The following is a 22,365-nucleotide window of genomic DNA, read 5'->3' on the forward strand; positions in this document are numbered from 1 at the left end:
CGGGCTTGGATCGGAGCTGAGGTCTCTGATTAACCCTTCCCTTTGTAGCTAATCCAGGAGCTCTCCCTCAGCAACGCACAGCTTAGGGCGCGTCTCGACTGTGTAATACAAATCAGTATTTACCAGGAAGCCAAGCTGGGTATAAGCAAGGACGAGCAGCGCAAAGGCCAGCCCTGCCGCAGCCAGCTCCTTCGTGGACTTCTGCAGGGTTTTGCCAAACACGGACCATTGCCGGACAAAGCGCAGCTGCTGGGCAGCCTGAGACCAAAGAAGAGAAGCCAGGTTTAGACCCGTGTGGATCAAGCGTTTCAGGGGTAGCTTTCCACCCTGTGGCACTGTTGCAAGAAACAGACACTGCCTGCCCAGTGTTCAGAGTCCACTTACACAGCTGGCACGTGGTTGATGAAGGTCCACGTACCCTCAGTCTGTTTTCAACCCCAGCCACTAAAATATCTGCATTGGCTTAAGCAGCCCTCGGCTGAGGGGTTCAAACTCATTTAAATAAACGCAGCAAACTTCAGAACAAGAGTCCCCAGCGTGTGCTGCTCCTGCCGGCCGCCTGGGCAGCCATTGCGCTCTGCCAGTCTGTTGCCACGTTGGTCCCCTCCCCAAACTGTGGGTGAAGTTTTTATCAGTGACCTGAGAGCCTAAAGCTGTCTGCACGGCCCTGTGCTTCAGACTATAGAGACGTGACCTGCTGTGCTGCGCTGTCTCTCCCGTGTGACTGCTGGGGTGTGAACTAAAAGGTACCTCCTTCATGTTAATGCTTTGTAATGTGTCTGTTGGCCTCAGACATCCAGGCTCTGGTTAAGGGGCGGGAGGGGAGGACGTTTCCGCATTGAGGGTCCCTTGCACAGAACGTCCTGCCAGCAGCCCTGCCTCTTTATAACAAGGGAGCTCTAATTCGAGTGCTACTGCTTCAACTGTAACAGCCTGGCCTAGGGCGGGGGAGGCTTCAAAGGATAAAACCAACCCCTTGTGTGGTTCTCTGCTGGAGCACAGACCAGTATAACGGCTAGGCAGCTGGTGTGTAGTATGCTGGCCACCGTTGTCGCATTGTGTGGGTGTGCTCCCCTGTCTGTCTCTTGTCTGATCCTGTAAGGTCTAAGGGGCAGGGAGTATCTTTGTTCTATTTGTACAGCGCCTAGCGCACATTTCTGGGGGGCTGCTTAGCGTCACCAGCCCTTTTCTGAACAGCTAGTTTGCAGCTGCACTTAAGCTACATCTCACTACTATTACTATTCATTAAATACGGTTGGGTCCCAGGGTCCCAAGTATGTAAATCTAGTGATGAGAATACGGTCAAGTTCATCTCCTATACAAACTGGGAACTGAGCACTGTGTAATTGAACCCAGGTTCATAGATCAGAATATTATAAGAGTTGGTGTATTGCATTACACTGTCTAAGGGCTCATGGACAGATCTTCAAAAGGGCTCAGTACCAACAATCAGATTTGGGGAGTGGCTGGGAGCTGAGCTCTTTTGACAATCTGGCCTGCGAAGCAGAGTTCTCCTTTGAGAAGTGAGCGAACATGATTCCATGTTTGTGTTTCACTGGTTCCATATCTGGTTGGTTGGTTTACACAAATGGGCATCTGAGGGTCACCCCTTCATCTTCAAGGCTGGGTTTTGGAAAGTGAGGATGGCTGGAGTTCCTTCACTCTACCGCAGTATCATAGAGTCACAGGACTGGAAGGGACCTCGAGAGGGCTCTAGTCCAGTCCCCTGCACTCATGGCAGGACTAAGTATCATCTAGACCATCCCAGACACGTGTTTGTCTAGCCTGTCTATATAACTCTTAATAAAGGAGAGACGAGGATGTAATTACTCCTCGTGCTCTGGAACTAACACTGCCCAGGAAAGGAGGCCTGGGACAGGCGTAGCTGACTCAAGCGTTACTCCAGCTGCATGAAGTGCATTTGAGACCTAGCCGTACCTCGCAGCAGGCCCCCTGCCTTACCTTTACGGTCAGCAGGAAGAGAAGGGAGGCGGCCAGGCTGTTGAAGGCTGAGTTGAGGAAGGCCACCTGGTAAAAGCTGGTGAAGCCCTTGCGGTTCTTCAGATACTTTGCCCACTGCTGGTCAGCGATGGTGGCTTGGCTCAAGTGCACCACCACGGTGCAGGTGGTCAGAAGGATGAGCAGCCATTGGCTGTAGCTCCCAAACAAGGCGAAGTAGGCCCTGCCTTCCTTCTTGATGAAGAGGGACTCGGAGACCACAAAATAGACCACAAACGCCATGAGGAAGACCTGTAATGTAGGGGAGGAGGAAGAGTTCATCCAGAAAGAGGTGGGTTGCAATTACAGACCTGCAGTGCTGTCAGTCCTTCGGCACTGCCCACTGGCCCCTTGGAGCAGTGGCAGGGCCATCGTCCCGTGATGGCACAATGGGGCCCATGCTACTGGCCTTTAACTCCCATGATGTTGTTAGGGCTGCAACCCTGCCACTGGGACATGGGGCCAAATCTGTCCCTGGTGGAGCTCCGTTGACTTGCTGGTGATAGGTGAGCACTGGCGTGTGAGACAGGCTCTCCCTTTCTCTGGCTCCTGCGGGGCCAAGTGTGCTGTCACCACAGCCCAGAGAGCTAACTTAGGACCAGGCCTCACCTTCGAGCGGTGGTGCGCTGAGTTCCTGTTAGCCCCTCAGGGCCTGCCAGCCTTGGGCGGATCAAAGCGCAAGGCTCCATGACTCTCCCCCAGTCCCCTAGGGCAAACCCTGCCCAACTGGAGGCTCCTGGGAAGTTGGGGTTTTGTCTGTCAGAGGGCCCTGCCCACGCCACAGCCCCAAAGCGCCCCTCATCGGTACACAGGCCTCATCCCTTAGCAGTCGCCCATGAGAGGAGAGGGTGAAACATGTCTGGATTCTGCCTGAGGGGGGATTTTTTCCCTCTCCCACCCGAAGAACTCCTCCAAAAGGGAGGCCTTCAGTGACTGTATCCCTTGGTGATGGGGGCGTGCGGGCTTTGGGCCCAGCAATGGGGGTGGGAAACCATCAGCCAGGTGACTCTGAGCCATGGGAGAAGGACGCAGCTATTCTCCTGAGCCAACAGCACACCCTAAAAAGGGGGTCCCGACAGCCCTCCCACAGCACAACTGTCAAGCGAGTCTGGGAAATGGGCTCATAGCAGCAAGCAGAACAGGGCTGAGTAACTCCCCGACAGCCAGATCCCAGTGACGTCCATCCACTGTGCGAAGGTTGCGACTGAGAGCCGGGCTGCCAAGGAGGGATAATTGTACCAGGACCCTGAGCGCAGGGGCCCTGCAAAAGCCTGTAAGTGGGGTGAAATGGGGGCGGGCCTAACAAAAGTGATGGGAGCCCCACATTTCTCTCCACAGGCCTGACGGAGAGGAGCAAGGCTGCGGAACTGACCATCATGACAAGCTGCAGCGTGACTCCCCCACTGAGCCGCAGCAGGGGGAAGGGCCCCACTGCGATGGCGGCCACGGCTTGCCCCGCCGTGGGGAACTCCAGTCGCAGGGTGATGGCGGCGTGCAGGTCCACGCTGGGGTTGTACTGCGTCAGCTCCACGAAGACTGCTCTGCTCCTGTGGGGACAGAGAGGCGAGCAACGGTGTCCCTCATGTCAGGTGGCACCATTTATTAGGGGCTGCCAGAGCAGCTCAGGGTGTGTCTGGGGCAGCACCTGCCCTGTAGCTGGTGCAGGAGAGGCCGGGTGTCCACCGTGAGTGGATCTGAAGCCCACCAAGGAACCGCAGAGGGGAACACATCCTGCCTGCCTTGGTTGGATAGACACAGCCTGACAGCGCACCCGCGGTGAGGGAAGATAAAGGGGGGTCCTCTGAATAATCACCCCCCCTTCAAAACACTTCTAGGCTTGGCAGACAGCACCTCAACTCCCTGCACTGAAAAATACAGATTAGGGCTCGGTACCGTTCCCAGGTTACAGCCAAACTCAGGGCTCCTCCCTCCGCTGCCTTGCCAGCTGCTTACATGTTGTTGATCCAGTTGTTCTGCTGAAGATAGTCCATGTGCGCTCTGCTCTCCTCCAGCGTGGCTCCCAGCTCCTGGATGTAACCTCCACTGTCATACACAGAGACATAGCCCCAGTACCAGACTCTGCAAAAGAAGAGGAGCCACTGGTTGCATTTTGGGGGTGGGGAGTTGCTGACCTGGCGTCATAACTCAGGCAGAGCCAGGAGGAATTGCATTGTTTTACTTTCCATGCAAACGGAGGATTGAACTGACTTACGGTAAGTGTCTTATTTAATGCATCTAGGGCATGTGAGAAATTACAAACAAAACCCGTAACAACTGAAACGGCCCAAAACAGGCCCTAGCCCACCCCCCTCCAAACCCATCTTGAAACACGCCTCCCAGAAATGAGCCAGAGCCAAACAAATGCTAGAACGGAAGCTAAATGAGCACAGACCCAGAGTTTGTACCTGTTTCCTGAACCCTCTAACCGGCAGTAACAGGACGCTGCCACCAACATGCAAAACTTTCCTTGCTGAGGTTTTAAATTGCTCTGTAACTCACTCCTGCTCTCAAACAGCCATTTTGAAATATCTGTACCCCTGGCATGTGCCTCCTCTGCACTGGCAAAGTACCTCACGGTGGCACTCGCTTACACGCACAGAGCTCCACTCTATCTTCCATGCAGTGTGTGTGCCACAAAACAGCAAATGGGGCTGCATGTTTCGTGCCAATCAAACTGCTAAGGAACACAACCAGCTGGCAGCTGGTCAGAACAGCACTAGGCCTTCCGTATTGTTCATTCGGTTGGCTCTCGGGGGCAGCAGTTGGCTGAATTGACATGGCAGCTGGAAACGGAGTGGCTGTAAGAACCCAACACTGTGACTGGATTTTGCAGCCAGAACAGGAAATGTACATGTGGAACGCGCAGCTTCGTACCCTGCTAGGTCAGGCGGTGAGTAGGACCACGTCTGTGTTACATTTACAGATACTCTCTTCCAGCCAACAGCATAATCGCCAGTATTAAAGCCGTTAGACTCGTACGTGCATTTCTTCGCAGCAACAGAGGCATCCGTCCCGCTACGGAAATCGTGAATGGTATCCAGGCATTCTGCTGAAAAGAGGCCAGCATCATGTTATCTTGGCAGTGATGAGACATGAGACTGCCTGCGCTGGGGTGTTTGCACCTATCTGAAGGGGTTCGGGTACCTTGGAAGGGGTAATTAAGCTAGTGGACTGCATCTGGGGGAGGACTAGGCTGGATAGACAAGCGCTAACGGAAGGTGAAATTCAGCTGAGCAGCTGTAGCCTGGGCTGGTACAAAGCTAGGAAGCCGAGACCGGAAGGGGTTGCTGGGGAAGGAGGCTGCAGCCACTCCCTGGCAGTTGGGAGCTTGCGTCAGACCCCAGGGCCAGGCCAGCACACCAAGAAAGAGAAGGGGAGTAAGAAGGAGCAGAGGGCAATAGCAGTGGGGTTTGGAAATAAGCAGACGGTCGTTGCTGGATAGCGGGTCCCTGTGCTGGAACCCAGAGTACGGGGCAGGCCCGGGCTCCCCTACCAGCCACTGGGGAAGTGGCACAGACTGGGAATTACAGAGGACTGCTGGGTGGATTGTCCAGTGGGACTTAGCGACCCTGGAAGGAGAAAACTGCCTAGTGACTTGGCTGGAGGGCCGAGTCCCGGAGAGAGAGCACCCTCCGTTCTGGAGCGTGAGACAGGCCCCAGGCTGAGCGAGTGATGGAAGCGGGCGCTGCTCCAGATGAGAGCTGTTCCCCAGACCCAGCCACCAGTGAGCAGGGAAACCCGTTACATGGCCCTATGAACATCCCTGTGCAGAAACCTATTCGTCTACAGCTTCTCCCGCCTCCTGCTTCAGTTAAACCCTCCCCTCCGGTTCCACCTTCCCCGGCCACACCTAGAGAAGGAGCAAGTCCACATCATTTATTTATAAACGCAAAATCCGTAACTGAGCTACTGGGCTGAGCACTGGAGAACGTGAGTCAGGTGGCTCAGACTTTTCTCCTTCTCGGCTCTCCCCATCCTGATGGCCGACCACCCTGGCTTGTTGCGTCCTGTCTGAAATCGGGCAGGGCCCGGGTCTTTGGCTTTTGTACCATACCTGGCATATGTTCTTGGGCGTAAGGATAACTAGGAACAAACCTGCAGCCTCGCTGGCCAAACATCTGCCGAGAACAGCGCTGTGCAAGCCGGCTACTGCGGGCTTAGAAAACTAGAGCCAGCTCTCAGCTTTGTCCCTCCCTGTCTAATTGATCTGAATCTCTTTTGGGAGGCGCCACTGCTCCCAAACGAAAACAGCGGTGTCACCAGGGACGCCGGCAGCCACGCACCTTCCTGCAGGCGGAGCTGACGCAGCCGTGGCACTCCCAGCATGGTGCTGCAGCTTTCTCGCCCCGACTGGTTATTGTAGAGAGAGGGCAACAAGACTTGTGACATCCACGCCCAAAACTCATCGGATCTGTGCATGCAGGGAGGAGAAGAGAGGAAAGTTTATCTGGTCAGTGCAGATCAAAGCGTCTCCATTCAGCCCAGCCCCACGCCCAGCTCTGGTTCTGAGGAGTTCTCTGTCTGAAAGCTTGTATCCTGCCACTGGGGGGAGACTGAGCTTTGGAAAGGTGACCTCCCCTGCTTTTCAGAGGCCGGGCTGCTCAGCCAGAGGCAGGCTTTCTTCTCCAGACTGCTATCCTATCCCCTGAGAGATCACACAGTATTGTCACCTGGGATGCAAAAACCCTACAAGGTAAAACTAGTCCCCTGCTTCAGTATATTCTTACAGAGGTCTTTCTCAGCCCAATCTTATCAGAACATCTGATCTAGTTCCAGGCCAATGCACAATTGCTCTCCAGTGTTATACTCGAGTGATTTTATCCAGCCTCGCTTCGAATGAGCGAAGAAATGAGGCTTCTACCACTTCCTTTGGGAAACTAACCCACAGCCAAAGTGGATCTGGCCATTAGATCTAATTTTTCCTTTTGTTCAGTTTCATCCCGTTACACTTTCCCTGTGTCGCTCTAACCTCACAAAATAAGTGTCCCGCAGAAATCTTTTGAACCTGATTCTCATTTACATTAAAGCCACTTCACAGCATTCTTGTGGTGTAAAGAGGCCTTCAGCGGGGTGTAGCCATCTGCTCCCATGGCAAGGCCCCTTTCCACGGCCAATGCAGTGTCAATGAGAGCCAGGTCCCCCTGGAACCTAGGAGCTGAGTCTGCTCTCGTTCAACACCACTTTTAAACCAGTGTAACTGTACTGACGTCAGTGGGATGACTCCTGACTTCTATCATTGTGAATCAGATGTAACATGGATTCTGGCTCTAACTTTGCCAAGTCTAATTTGTCTATGGAACAATCAAGACGGCTGACACAAGGCCAGAACTAATTCCAGGAAAGCAGCTCTGGTGCCCTTCTGGACAACAGGGATGATAACAGCCTGAAAACCCCACCAGGAAATCATCATCTGGCTACAAGCACCAAGGAACGGTAGGTTTAATATTTATAGAATAGATTATTATTTTTGGTTTTCATGCGCCTCTTTATTGCTAAATCTTCTTTAAAGCTGTGGTTTCTAAAGGTCGTCTCAGTCTGTCCTGATGCTGCAACTCTGAATTCATTGCTCAGATACCAGAAAGAGAAGTATAAACTGATTTTTTTCCCCCCATTTGTATAGCTCCTTCCAACAATGGAGCTCAGTCCTTTAGAAACATTAATGAATTAAAGCTCACAGAATCCCTATCCCCATTTTACAGATAGGGAAATGGAGGCACCAAGCAATGAAAGGACGTGCCTCCCAGGGAAGGTGTGATGGAGGCAGAATTAGAATACAGATCTCCTCCTGAATTCCTGCGCTGGGTGTCGGTCATAAAACCATCCTTGACCTCCCAAGGTGAATTTCTAAAATTAACATCTGGCAACTCAGACACGTACATTATAACCTCAGCACTGAGGATCTTGTGCATCCCTGGGTGCCTAATGATGAGAGAAGGAACCCGAGCAATACAGTTAGTGAAGGGACAGTCTCTCCTGTCTTCTGACACCATGAGACTGGACGCACCGGTGACTGTCCCATTCGAACGGGAGCGGCGAGGGCTGTAGCGACCACAGATGATTCGGTATTTGCATGTGTGTAATTTGTGACAGGTAAAGAAACGCATCTGCTCACTGACTTCCAGCGCGAACCCCCCAGTGCTCAGCCTGACGCTGCCTGCCCCGGAGGATGGAACAACCCACAGGGCTTGATGCGCCGAGCCCCACTGGGGCTTCGCGGTTACCTCTTGATGCGGAGGAATTCCTCGCCGCCGAGCTGCTGCTTGAGGGAGCTTTGCAAGAGGAAGGCTCTGCCGTTGCGGGAGGCGTCGCCGTAGTTGGTGAGCAAGGTCACCAGCAAGAACAACATGTAGATGAGGAAACTCTGGCAAGCAGAAAACAGAGGCAGGCGGTAAGGGGGCTGCTCAGCCTAGGGCCCGGCGCCTACCTCAGTGGGAGCAGGGCTGCTGAGCACACGAAGCAAACAGTCCTGCGCCCCAAGGGCGGGATCCTGCTCGCCTTGGATGTCAATGGCAAGACCCCCATCTGGAGCGGGAGCAGGAGCAGGCCCCAACATCCTGGTATGTTGTTTTTCCATATGGGAGCTGCCGTTAAATGAAATCCAGACCCAGACCATGGCCTCGTAACAATTTTTTGTCTCAAACCAGCCATGTTCAAGTCAATACAGATTGCACAACATCCTGGCGCACTCCGTGCTGGCAGCGCTGCTTATGTAACAGCTTCCCATTTCGAGGGGTTTCCGTTCTTGAAAGGGATAGCGCCCAGCACAGCACAGCTTTTAAACGCTGGGTGTGTTGCTAGCACCAGCTGGGAGTATTAACAGTGAAAGATCTTTAAAGCGACGGAAGCTCCTTTTCACAGCTGGTTGGCTGTTTGCATTTCACTGGGCCTGTTCCCGTTTTCTTGTGCCCAAGGCCGGAGCTGTTGTGTCTCCAGCCCTGCAAGGGAATGCTTTGACCCCAAAACCAACCGATTTCACGGGGAGTGTATAGTTCCATTCCTTTTGGGCCTGGTCTACACTGGGGGCGGGGGTTGATCTAAGTTACGCAACTTCAGCTATGGGAATAACATAGCTGAAGTCGACATACTCAGATCTACTCACCGCGGTGTCTTTACCGCGGTAGGTCGACGGCTGACACTCCCCCATCGACTCCGCCTGCACCTCTCGCTCTGGTGGGTACCGGAGTCGACGGGAGAGCGCTCGGCAGTCAATTTATTATGTCTTCACTAGACGCGATACATTGACCCCCGCTGGATCGATTGCTCCGGAGGTAAGTGTAGACATGCCCTTAGATTTGGAACCCCACCACCTAGCTCAGACGTAACGCGTTTCAGCCACAGAGCTCCAAGCACTCTAGAAAGGTGGTCAGGATCATCACTCCATTGTGCAAATGGGGAAACTGAGGCACGGAGCTGGGAAGGGACTTGCCCAAGGTCACCCAGCAGCCCAGTGGCAGAGTCAGGAAGAGAACCCACGTCTCCTGAGACACCAGTCCCACCCTCTAGCCATACCTCCCACTTTTAAACAAAACCTGTGTGGTGGGCCTCAAGGACTGGAGAGACTCACCCGGCCCTTCGTATAAGCCGCACAGGCAGGCACAGTTAGTTTCCTTGCTTTGTTCTCCTAACCTGATATAAGGTGTGTCCTTTAGGTCAGTGGTTCCTAACCCTTTCAGGGCTCTTGCTTCCCATTCAGTGGGGCTCACTTGCTAGGCTAGGGGATTGCAGTCACAAAGATGGGGTTTGGAGCAGCCCACGTTCCATGGCAGGTTACTGCAGGCGGACTCTGATGCACACCCTGGGCCCAAGCTCGGTGTCTCAGTAAGGTAGAAAGCAGGGAGGAGTCTCCAGGGTACTTATGGATTCCAAAGCCAGGAAGGACCATTGTGATTGGCTAGTCTGACTTCCTCAATACCACAGGTCAGAGAACTGCCCCCCCTGCAATCATTCCTAGAGCAGATCGGTTAGAGAAACATCCAGTCTTGATTTCAAAATTGTCACTGATGGAGAATCCACCACGACCCTTGGTACATTGTTCCAATGGTTAATCCCCCTCGCTTGTTAAAACCTGACACCTTATTTCCTGTCTTTGTCTAGCTTCAACTTCCAGCCATTGGATTGTGCTAGACCGTTCTCTGCTAGATGGAAGAGCCCAGTATTAAATATTTGTTCCCCGTCTAGGTACTTAGACTGTAGTCAAGTCACCCCTTAAACATCTCTTTGTTAGACTCAAGGAGCACAATCTATTTAGCTTATCACAGTAAGGCAGGTTTCTAATCTTGTTTAATCATTCGCATGGCCCTTCTCTGAACCCTCTCCAATTTATCAACATCCTCCTTGAACTGTGGACACCAGAACTGGACACAGGAGTCCAGCAGCGGTTGCACCCAGTCCAAATACAGAGGTAAACTGACCTCTCTACTTCTACTTGATATTCCCCCGTTTATGCATCCCATGATTGCATTAGGCCTTTTGGACACCTTCAGCCGATTATCCACCATCACCCCCAAATCTTTTTTAGCATCTCCACTTCCCAGGATAGACCCCTCCCCCCCCCGTAAGTATATTCTTTGTTCTGAGATAGTTACATTTAGTCTATTAAAATGCATATTGTTTGTGTGCACCCAGTTTGCCAAGCGATCCAGAATGCTCCGTATCAGTGACCTATCCTCCTCCTCATTATTACCACTCCCCCAATTTTTGTGTCACTTGCAATTTTTATCAGGGATGATTTTAAGTTTTCTTCCAGGACACTGATAAAAATGTTAAATAGCGTAGAGCCAAGAACCGATCCCTGCAGGAGCCCACTGGAAATGCACCTGCATGGTGATGATTCCCCGTTTACAGTTACATGTTGAGACATATCAGTGAGCCAGTTTTGAATTCAGTTAATACGTGCCACGGTCATTTTATATCGTTCGAGTTCTGTAGGGCGTTTGACTTGGTACCGCACAACACTTTGATGAAACAACTAGAAGTCTATTATGTCAACACTGTTATCTTTATCAACCAAACTTGTCATCTCATCAAAAAAAGATATCCAGGGAGCTTGCCAGGCGCTTTACCTTTAGCATCTTGTGAAGCAGTTTGACCTTCCTGGCCTCCTCCTTGGCCTGGAAAAGGGCAAATCCCTGAGGAGGTCGGACTTTGTTGATCTTCTCTGAAACGTGCTCGACAAATGGATACTCCACCAGCGTGTCGTCTTCCTCCGGATGCAGGCGCTTTGCAACCAGTGCGAAATAAAGGGCTTCCAGCAGAACCTGTGACCCAGGAAAGCAGTGTGCTTTAATGCACCTGTATAGCAACCCCACCAGAATAAGGTCGTGTAGGGTCGCTGTTCCCAACATGGATTCAAGCTTGAACAGAGGAGCCAGCCTCGACTTGGATCCATGCATCTCCATGGCAGCCAACCACGGCTCTGTGCTAACAGATTTCTCCTCTCTGAGGTAAAGCCTGTCTGGCTCTTGCCATCTGAGATTTATTCTCCATTTGCCCCATTGAATTGTGCGTGGGGCGGGAAAAAACATCCATGTTTTCCCAACACCGGATGCTGTACAGCCTGATACACAACAGCGATAGAGGCTCCAGCTTTACATCTCTATAATTTCCACAGCTGCTTCCCTGCCATAGGCAGAGATATTGAACCATTTCATGGCCTGCTGAGGGCTTCTCAGTGCCAATTCAATCAGGGCTGATCCCCTTTCAAAATCTGCAGTAACTTACACAGGGGAATGATGGATAAGGAGATATATATATATAGAGAGAGAGAGAGAGAGAGAAGCAGGACCCTGTTCAGCCTAGACTGGTGGGTACTGAAAATCATGAGACATTAAGCAATTTCAGCTACCGGGAAAAGAAATTACACACACTCTCTCCACACCCCTTCTTACCTTCAGAGGTTCCCAGACCAAGAAGGATGCCAGGAAGCTGAATATCCCTGAGATGAGCCACATGAGGGCAATGCTGGAGGTGAAGCCCACTCCGATCCACACGGAGACCCCAATGGAGGTGGCAAAGAAGAGGAGGCTGACGGCGTGAGCTAGGTACGAGCACCAGTGCGGCAGCAGGCGCTTCCTGAATGTGTGGTCCACAACTGCAGAGAGCAAAGCAGGGGGCTGAAATCCCACAACGGTGCTGCCAGCAATCATCCGGGCCGAGCAACCGCCAGCCCCACCAGAGATCTGAGCCATTGTAGGGAGCCCTCAGAAACCTGGGTGCTCTTTAGAAGGATCGTCCAGGTTTCTGCGGCCCCTCTCCCCCACCATGCTGGACAGACCACATACATAACTCGCTGCTGAAATGCGTCCATCCCTGAAGTGAAAGGCAGTAGCCACCCGGCTGCAAACTGCACCGTGTGCGCATGGGGAAGGGCAGCCATTCTGACCGAGACACTGGCCTTCGCTTACCAAATCTTACCAAAGGCCCAGGGGATCTTTAATGCCCAGCCAGAGCCTTGGCTTAAGGTGTCACCCGAAAGACCCAATCCAAGGAGCTCGTTCCGTTCACTTGGGAAGGACAAGGGTGACCCTGCAAGGCTTCGAACCTGCATGGCACCGGGAGTCTTGATTCCTCCTAACCGGCTGCTTATGCCTCTAAGCCACCCTGTCCAGGAGGGGCTGCTTGGACAGAGAGCCACTTTAATCCAGCCATGTGACTAAGCTGTACAAATCAGATACTACAATAGTTCAGGTAAAACCAATTGATGGATTTTAATAGGCCCAAGAGCCCCAGCTCCATGTTCAGTTTTCTGCACTGAGAAGAGAGTCTGTAGTGCAAGAAATTCCTGGGGATGTGTCTTTGAAAGCAGGACAGCTCGTGCTAAGAAAGCCACTGCTCTTAGCTCCTTACCAGGACTCTTAAGTGGAGAAGCCAAGAACCTATTGTGATATTACAGTGCATATGATTTTATAAAAATATGCTAATGAGTGAATATAATGTAACTGGAATATGCTTCATGCAAAAGGTCTCTTGTAAGGTATCATTACAAAGCTTATTATCTACTGAGTGTGATCATCCTATTTTTATAAATGTACCACTCTTGTATCTGAAACTAGAAATATGAAATATAACTCTGAGGGCCTACTGTAATTATGCAAAGTGGGGCCATTAATGGTGGTTTGGAATCTTGATGACTCCCATTAACCAGGGCAATTGACTGCAGATGGGTGTGTTTTACCTGTAAGTCTTCCTATATAGTGTGTGCTGGCAAGTGGGTAGTGAAGTCTTGCAGTGACATGTGATCATGTCACCTGAACTGGAATCCGTCTGTCACCTGGTGTCTTTCCATTGAGAAGGGGGGGGGTGGGAACCCAGAGAGGGACAAAGGATTCCCGCCTTATGCAAAAGAGAGATAAAGGGGTGGAACAGAACAAAGGGGAGGAGCCATCATGAGAAATCCCCCAGCTACCACCAGAGGTGGAACAAGGGCTGGACCAGGGGACAGGACTGTGCCCAGGCCTGGAAGGTGTCTAGTCTGAGGAAAAACCTTACTGAAGCATCTCTGAGGGTGAGATTATCTGTGTTCAGTTTGATTAGACAGAGATTTGCGCATTTTCTTTTATTTTGCTTAGTGACTGACTTTGTTCTGTCACTACTTGGAACCACTTAGCTCCTACTTTCTGTATTTAAGAAAATCACTTTTTACTTATTAACTCAGAGTGTGTATTACCACCTGGGGGAGCAAACAGCTGTGCATCTCTCTCTATCAGTGTTCTAGAGGGCAGACAATTGATGAGTTTACCCTGCATAAGCTTTATACAGGGTAAAATGGATTTATCTGGGTTTAGACCCCATTGGGAGTTGGGCATCTGAGTGTTAAAGACAGGAACACTTCTGTGAGCTGCTTTCAGGTAAACCTGCAGCTTTTGGGGCAAGTAATTCAGACCCTGGGTCTTTGTTGGAGCAGACTGGCCTGTCTGGCTCAGCAAGACAGGGTGCTGGGGTCCCGAACTGGCAGGGAAAGCAGGAGCAGAGGTTGTCCTTGCACATCGGGCGGCAGCTCTCGAGGGTTTCTGTGATCCAACCCATCACACCTATCGCCACCCATGACCCCGTCTCCCATCCGTTCAGCTCTCCGCCTCCTGGCCATGGGAGAGACTGGCCTGTAGGGAGATGGTGTGGACTGTTTGTTTGCCCATGTTATACGTCACACCACGAAGTCTCCTTTCCTTCTCCCTCTCTCTTGTTTAACTGGTTTGAGTTTTCATTTGAGTTCTAACTCCCTTTCCCCTGCGCTGACATCAGGACCCTCCCCTACCTTCAGGTCTAATTAGTTCACGGCTGTAACGTGCTTCTGCAATCAACCCCCCTGTGGGAGTGGGGAGTGATGCGGTAGGTAAATGCCTTTGAGCACGAAATGCCGAGTTAGGGCTTTTCCAGAAGGGGTTTTTATGATGATTTTAACGAGAGCCCAGGGACCAAAGGGAAATGGATCCTGACATGGTAAGGAATAGAGAGCTGGAGAGCTGTATGCAGCTAGCATGCCCCCTTCGGAACCTGGCTCATAAAGGGGTGCACACCATGGCAGTCTGTGTCTATCCGCCCATCCACCCCTTATCGCCATAACATCTGAGCTCCTTTCTTCACCTAGCTTGGCTCAGGGAGCATGTCCTGTGTGCTGGGCACTGACAGCAGAGAAGGCCTTGCCCGCCCAGTACCTGTCCATGTAGACTTGGCAGATCTGCTCACTTCCCTGGGAGGGGCTGCTATGTTCTGTCCTCTCTCGTTCAGCCGCTGCAGCATGATGGTCTCTGTCTTCTCCCCAAACACGCTGGATCTGCCAGCACAAATCAACGTTATTAGCATGGGGCTTAAACCCGGGTTTGCTTTGCAGGAGACACTCCATCAGAGAGACAGTCTCTGCGGTAAGTGAACCCGCAGCAGCGTGGTTCGGAGGGCCCTACAGAGAGGATTCTGAGCCCAAGCAACATGACATTTAATCTAGCACCAACCTCAGGCAACTGTGTGGCTGATAAGAAGCTTTTCTTATTTTAAAGGTTAGTGCTTCTCGAGAGAGCCAGTCCTCCCTGCTACCAGCCTGCTCAATAGGAATCACTAACGTCACGCACTGCAATCACGGGCAAGATAAAACTGCTTCCCTCCCCATGTTACGGCACCATCAGTCAGTGGGATCTGCTAAGGTCCCACTGGGCCACCTGGTTTGATTCACTGCCTGCAGAGAAGGGACAGCAGGAGTGCAGAGCTGCTCAGGTTTCTGCCGATGACTTTCGGAAATTGCTCTTCCAGCAGCCTTCCCACGGTGCCCCCAACGCAGGTCCCTGCGCAGACGGTTCACAGTGATGGACTCTGTTACTTTCCTGTCTTTGCTGGCACTGTTTAAACTGGGCTATAAGCCCAGACACCGGGAGAGGGCAGCTCAGCCAGGCACAGAGCAGTATCTGTGCTGGGATGGGCTCTGGACCGATGGGCGTTTCTCTCGTGTTGGAAAAGAAAAAGCCATGGCTGAGGTTCAGACCCTCTCTCCCCCCTCCTCCCCAGTGTTGTTGCTGTGGAGCTGCTCTCGGGCAGAGCTGACCTGCACCAGCGGCACTCACTGAGCAGCTCAAAGGAAACAGCTACAGAGACGCTTCTGCTGCCTCTGGAGGCACCTTCACCAAGGTGCTCGCCTGCAGCCCCGTGGCTCTTACCACGGCCCGGCTGCGTCTCTCTGCCCTCTGAGGCCCCAGCCACGCCGGAAGCTGGAGCCAGGTCGGGGTAGGAGCCGCATGGGGGGCGGTGGGCCAGGGGCTGCGCTCGGGCCCCTCCCACACTGGGCAGTAGAGGGGCCCGGGCTGCCCAGCCCAGCTCCGGCTTCCGGCTTGACGGGGGGGTGGAGCCTTGGGGGGAGGAGGAGGGGCAGAGGTGGGGCCAAGGAGGGGGCAGAGCCTCGTGGCCCCCCCTCTTTTAGGCAGAATCCGTCGCCCCCCGTCCCCCACATTCCCGGCGGGAGGGCAGGGGCCCGGGAAGCGCTCGTTCACCACACCTCGTTGAAGCCGTCTCCTCTCCCTGGATACTTACAGGCCTGAGATCAAGTCCGTTTCAGCTCTGGCATAGTGCCCCGTATCCTGGGAGATGCCGCTAGCTCCCTCGGCTAGGATCTGCCGTATCAGATCTTCATCTGAGAGGGACAGACAACGACAGGGCGGGAAAGTTAGCCCCCGCCAAGCGCTAACCAGCTCCCTCTCCCTGTTAACGGGCCTGTTCCCAGCACCTCGCGGTAGAATGGGGGAGGGCTTCAGGCCAGTTTCCACACAGGTGAAGCTACAGGGGTCCCCTCCTGCACAGCCACCTTGAACCTCCTCCCATGGCTCCCCAGCTGCCCCCCAGTATCACTCCTGCGCCTAGTGTGAACCCGCTCGGGCACCCGGCTGGATACACGAATTGGGGAGCACCCTCTTTTAGGGTCACTTCAGGAGCTCACGGCTGAGGATGCTGGCGCTCCATGACCAACGCGGATGTGCAGGTCCCTGGGGAATTCAGACACCCTGGCGGTGAGAGTCTGACAGGGTCTGACAGCAGGGTAATGCCGTGGGTTCCATGAACTCGCCCCCTGGGCGTGAGAGCAGCCCCTGGGCCCGGAGTCCGACTGCCTGCCCACGCTGCAATAGCCCTGACGCTGGGCCAGGCGGTGACAGGAAACAGGTCTGCACCGGCAGCTCAGCTGCCCCGGGCCAGCGCAGGATTGCTCTCTGCCGCCCAGCTCCTAGGGCGTTAGCGCCGCTGCTTTTAAAGGCCCTGTATTAAAGAGCTCTGAGGCAAAGGCAGACCCTGTCCTGGGGTGGGGGTTCAGTTAAAGTGCAGCGTGGCCTCCTCTGCTGGCCTGAAAGCTGGCTGGTGGCCCAGGACAGTCGGGGGTGTGGGGGCTGCAAGCCAGGGTAGGAACAGGTCATGCTCAGACACGGGCGCAGCGTGATGGCCAGAGTGCCTCCTTCCCAAGGCCTGCGGGCTGGGGCAGCCTGCTCCGAGCAGGATCTGCAGCCAGTGACTTGCTGCAGTCCCCAGTCCTTGCCCCGTTCTGGTTGCGTTTGGATTTGGCCTCCCAATGTAAGGAGAAAGGTCTAATGGGTCCATTGATCACGTGGCTGAACCAAATGGCCTTTTGCTCCTTCAGCCAGGGAGCCGCGGTGCCAGCCCTGAGGCGTCATCACGGGGCGCCCTGGCCAAAGGAGGCAGCGACATCCCTGCTGCTATGAGCGCAACTCTTCAGTCGCCATCGGTGCTAGGTGGGCCGAATCCAGATGCCCTCGCTCAGACTAATTGCCTGTCGCAGTCAAGGGATCGGGCCTAGGACTTTTCGCTTAGCACCGTCCCCTTTCACAGTGGTCAAGGGCAGGGGTGCTGAAGGCTGGTGGATTGGACGCAGGAAACCGGAGGAGTCACTGACTTTAGGACCAGAAATAAAGTGGGGTTCCAATGCACAAAACTCAGTCTCTGCGTCCAGGCATATCTGCCCAGGGTAGCGAGTGCCTGACAGCAGGGAAGCGCTAAGGCCAAATGCCCCTCCCTAGCAGCTCTACCAGTGCTACAGCACACTGCTCTCACCCCACCTGAGGCAGAGAAGTATTTGGGCTGCCCGTGGTGCAAGCCAAGCGACACGCTGTCCTCCTCGGCCGGCAGAGGCACCTCGAGTCCCAGATGGCGGCTGGCCCGGCCCCGCTTCAGCTTCTGGATGGTGTTACCCATGATGGAGGGGTCGCTGAGGAGATCTGGCCAGTTGAGCAGGGCCTCACTGGAGTGCCACCGAATCAGGCTGCGGGACAGAAGGCAGAGCGGGATGGTCCCAGGTAGGCAGTGGCGGAGGGAGAGCGAGCGCTGTGTATTAACAGCCAGGATAATGTTCTCCAGGGGGATTTGTATCAGAAGCCAGCGTCCTGCCTCCCAGACGCATTGGCTTATTGTGTTTGCTAATCAATACACGCAAGCAGGGCAGAACCCCTGCCCCTGGGCAACATCAAAATGCAGCCTGTGTTGGCAATAAAGCTGGCAGATGCGCCTCACCTCTTAGCCACAAAAAATGTCCAACCACAATAACATCGAGCCTTTTGCCCACTGACATTAATCAGGGCTTGATGTCTCACACTCCCCAACCCACAGTCCATGAAAGGAGGTGTCTGCGCACGCGCTCAGGGCCCATACAAATGCAGAATCCCTGCCGGCTTTCATCCCTGGCAGCTTGCTCACCTTTTTGAGTCGTCCAGGAACAAATCAGTTTTGGTTTGCTCGGAAAAGGCCTGTGGGGAAGGAGCAGAATGAGTTTGTCACCGAACACTGGCTGGGTTTTGGTTAAAATCAACGCTGCAGGGCCAGGGGCTCTCCAGGGGGGTCAGGCAGGGGAAATGGCAGCAGGGAGGGGCCAGCCTCGCGGTTTGGGAACAGGACTGGAAGCCAGGCAGTCACTCACTGGCCCTGATGCTGACTCGCTCTGTCTTTAGGCAATTCACAGCGCCTCCCTGCCTCCGTTTCCCACTGTAGAAGGTGAGAGTGCACCGGGCCAATCAGGGTGCTAACGTGTATCGATCGGCCAGAAAGCGCTGGATGGCTGCTGAGTATCAGTAAGTGCCTTGGGTAGGTGGGGGGCTGAGCGCATGCTGCTCTCGCTCTGCATGGCTTCCACCCCTCCCTTACTCATCAGGGACTCAGCCAGGGGCAGTACCGTGTGCCACCTCCCACTCTTCCCTGTACAGGCGAATTAACTCATGACTCCGCTCCGCAGGCACACGCAGGGACAGGAGGAGGCTGAATGGCGCCTGAGGGGCCGGGGAAAGCACTCGGAACTGCCTGCTTTGTGCCTCCGTTAGGCAAGGGAGTCGTCCCGTCGCCTGCTTACCTCAGCCCGGATCCCGGGGAAGGTGAGGAAGGAGCTCTCCAGGAGGGAGGAGTCCAGGTAGTTATCGATCTCTAAGGACTGCTGGTCCGAGTGGGTCAGGCTGTGGCTGATGGACGCCTGCACAGGAGGCGGGGAGGGGAGGGTGAGGCCATTGTTCTGGCTAAGAAATAGGTCTCGCTTGTATAATTAATGTACGGCCCCAACCCCCCCTTCAGGTCTGGCACCACTTACACTGGTGCTCCAGGCCACAGCACCCCCTTCCGCTGCCCCATCCATTAGCTCAGCGAGCAGACGCTCTTGACCTGCCTACGTGTTACACCAGCAAATAAATGGCTTGGGAGCACAACGGTGCGCGTGGCCCCATCGGCCCCTGAAACGGGCAACCCTGGTCTGCCCGGCAACAGTGAGAGCAAAACCCGGTGAGCGCCCCAAACCCACGTGGGGTTTTCAAATACCTCCCAGGGCAGCTCTCACCGGCCAATGCTTACAAGTCAAATGACACCTATTGCCTGGTTGCCTGCATGGTGCCCCCGAGTCTGAAGTCTCCCCCAGCCAAGGGCATCCCAGCACAGGAACGGCTCGCACTCTCCTGCTGAGCAGCTTTCCAAATAAATGTATTAGTCTCTAAGGTGCCACAGGTACTCCTGTTCTGACCCCTATTGTGTCCATCACCCCCCCTCCCACGACTTCCTGTGAGTCTCTCCTATGGGGCTTGCCTCCCATCGTTCTTCCGTGCAATTGGGGTTTTGTTCTAGTCTCACCTGCCCTGGCTCTGGATCGCAGACTGCCTGATGTGTCTGTGGGACTGGATCTCCTATCATTTATACCCCTGGCAGCCTACTGGATGCAGAGGAGCAACACCTGATTTATGAGGGTGTGAGCGAAAGGAGAATCAAAGCTGCTATTTGTATGTGCCCAGAACGCTTCTGTAGCATCGCTATGGGCCGGATTCTGTGCCTCTTACTTATGTCCATGCTGTTACTCCTGAAGTAAGATACTACACAATTGGGAGTAAGGCCCTCTATAAGCAAATCTGTTGTCATAAAACACCCCTTGAAAGACAATGATTTTTCTTCCCTGTTACCTTGCTACGAGCCATCCTGAAGAGGAATAAAATGACCAGGTACAATGGATAGACCACAACGCTGGACACCAAACCAACAGCCACGGTGTCAATGCTGAGCGGGATCAGGTTGGAAACAGCCACGTGACTGGAGAAGGTCCGGAAAAGGAGAGAGATTCAGAACCAACATCACCTGTGTCACCACCTGAACTGGGGAGCCAGCGTTTGGAAGGGAAAAGCAATTTTTAAAGGGACACTGTTGAGAAGACATTGCTGGCTCCACTGGGAGTTTTGGGTGTGCAAGGAGCGCAGAATAGAGCCCTGGTTTAGGCTCAGATCCTCAGGTATTTAGGTCCTAAATCACAACAGGATTGGATTTGAAATGTGTGGCACCTCAAAGGTACCTGCCTAACTTGGAGGATCTGGAGCAGAAAGCCTTTCACGTGGTGTTATTAGTACCAAAGTGAAGGGCTGTTGTGGTCTGGCAAAATTCTGATTATGCAGCAAACGACTGCAGCTGCTGCTCATCTGCTCTGTCCCTGTCTCTCTTGGGCTCATTTTTAGATGCTTTGTTACTTTGCTTTTTACCAGGATATAAAAAGCCTCCCAAGTCCTGACCCACAGGACAAATCAGGGTCGGGCTACTGGAAAAATTCCACCCTGGAGTTGTGTGTCTCTGCTGCTTTCTGCCAGGAGTCCCCACACATGGCACTTGTGTCCAGAGCAAACGGGACACCTTCACAGCTGCTTCTTAGTCCCATCACAAGTGTCAGGAGGGAGAATATTGGCAAGGTCTGAAATCCTTCTCTACAGGCAGAATTAAGAGGGGTGGTGGTGGAAGGGTAGGTTACAAGGTGGTAAGGTGGAGCCAAAGAGAAAGGGAGCAGCAAGATCTCTCCACCCAGGCTCTTCTATGAGGCCCATCCTAGTGGTATCTGAGGGTATGGCTACACTTGAGAGTTGCAGCGCTGGTGGAGGCTTTCCAGCGCTGCAATTAGTAACTGTCCACACCTGCAGAGCACATCCAGCGCTGCAACTCCCTGGCTGCAGCGCTGGCCGTACACCTGGGTCTGCTTGGGGAATAAGCATTGCAGCACTGGTGCTGCAGCGCTGGTCGTACACCTGGGTCTGCTTGGGGTATAAGCATTGCAGCGCTGGTCGTAAAGTGTGGCCACACACCAGCGCTGTTATTGGCCTCCAGGGTATTAGGAGATATCCCAGAATGCTTTTAACTAAATTATTCCCTTTGTTTTGTTATGCAGCCTCTCTTTGTTTTGTTGTGAACGCGGCTCTGGCTCCGGGAGCTGCTTATCTAAAAAAACAAACACAGCTCCTGTTTGCTGTGATCAATCTGTGAACAATCAAATGAGATATCCCCCTCCCTGCGCGATTCACAGGGGCTGAGTGTTTGCTTTTTGCTTGACCAGCAGCGGGAGTCGGCAGCTGCTTATCTGGTCTGCAGGCTTTTGCAGTTAAAGAGTAAGGGGTCGGAAAAAGTTTCTGATTTTGCAAGTCAGGGAGCCGATACACAGTGTTGGCTCCAAAAATCCACTCTCTCTCTCTCTCTCTCCCCCGCTCCCTGTCACACTCCACCCCACCCCCCTCTTTTGAAAAGCACATTGCTGCCACTTGAATGCTGGGATAGCTGCCCATAATGCATCACTCACAACAGTGCTGCAAATGCTGCAAATGTGGCCACACTGCAGCGCTGGTAGCTGTGCGTGTGGCCACACACCAGCGCTGTCCCTGCACAGCTGAACGACCAGCGCTGTAACTCCCAGCGCTGCAACTCTCAAGTGTAGCCATACCCTGAGCATGGTAACAATTCACAGATTCCTGTGATAGGGAGGTCAGGGAGCTCCTTTTCCTTTACACTGGTGGAAATGGAGGTCCGTAGGGAGGTGATAGATCAAGGGTCAGGGGCTTCACAGGATCATGGTCCGCGTGCCACACAGCCAGGTGACTCCACAGGCCATGGGCTGGGTGCTGCTAGACCAGGGCAGAGGCTTGGTAAGGTGATCCCGAGAGACCAGGAGCAGCACGGTAGGATGTGCGGCCCACCTGAGATGGACGTCTCCCACCACACCGTACCACACGGCGTTGGCGCAGAGGAAGAGGAAGATGAGGGCGGAGCAGCAGGTGGCTCTCTGCACCCGAGTGAAGCGGCTGCGTGGGGGCCGGTCCCACATGGAGAGCCAGACGTGCTTCTCGAAGAAACCCCGCTGCAGCTCCGCCACGAAGATCCGAGGGAAGCTCCTCAGTTCCGTCTCGCCTGAATGCCGGGAAAAGAGAGCCAGGGTCAGGCTGAGCAGGTGAGAGCCACGCTCTGCAGACAGGGCCATTCTGTGCCCTAGATCCACCAGCCCTCAGAGCTGGGGCTCACAGGGGCCTGTGTGGTGAGGCGGGGACCCATCCCTCAGTCCTGGGGTTCACGGGGGCCTGGGGGGTGAGGCTGGGACCCATCCCTCAGAGCTGGGGCTCA

The 22,365-nt window shown here is 53.8% G+C and overlaps 1 protein-coding gene across 1 annotated transcript in view; it reads right to left on the reverse strand.

The window, feature by feature from the left end:
* PKD1 (polycystin 1, transient receptor potential channel interacting) overlaps positions 1 to 22,365 on the reverse strand; it is a 138,426-nt gene that overhangs the window by 7,889 nt on the left and 108,172 nt on the right. The window contains exons 29-44 of the mRNA XM_044980776.1: positions 21,945 to 22,155; positions 19,905 to 20,031; positions 18,821 to 18,937; positions 18,175 to 18,224; positions 17,541 to 17,743; positions 16,012 to 16,111; positions 14,652 to 14,770; positions 11,886 to 12,088; positions 11,061 to 11,255; positions 8,220 to 8,359; positions 6,282 to 6,409; positions 4,873 to 5,047; positions 3,952 to 4,077; positions 3,371 to 3,545; positions 1,963 to 2,250; positions 124 to 258 (exon numbers count right to left, since the gene is read on the reverse strand). Coding sequence (XP_044836711.1) covers positions 124 to 258; positions 1,963 to 2,250; positions 3,371 to 3,545; positions 3,952 to 4,077; positions 4,873 to 5,047; positions 6,282 to 6,409; positions 8,220 to 8,359; positions 11,061 to 11,255; positions 11,886 to 12,088; positions 14,652 to 14,770; positions 16,012 to 16,111; positions 17,541 to 17,743; positions 18,175 to 18,224; positions 18,821 to 18,937; positions 19,905 to 20,031; positions 21,945 to 22,155 — 2,492 coding nt within the window. The remainder of the gene's footprint in view (positions 1 to 123; positions 259 to 1,962; positions 2,251 to 3,370; positions 3,546 to 3,951; positions 4,078 to 4,872; positions 5,048 to 6,281; positions 6,410 to 8,219; positions 8,360 to 11,060; positions 11,256 to 11,885; positions 12,089 to 14,651; positions 14,771 to 16,011; positions 16,112 to 17,540; positions 17,744 to 18,174; positions 18,225 to 18,820; positions 18,938 to 19,904; positions 20,032 to 21,944; positions 22,156 to 22,365) is intronic.

The sequence above is a fragment of the Mauremys mutica genome, chromosome 11, assembly GCF_020497125.1.
Source record: "Mauremys mutica isolate MM-2020 ecotype Southern chromosome 11, ASM2049712v1, whole genome shotgun sequence".
In the NCBI taxonomy this organism is placed as follows: domain Eukaryota; kingdom Metazoa; phylum Chordata; order Testudines; family Geoemydidae; genus Mauremys; species Mauremys mutica.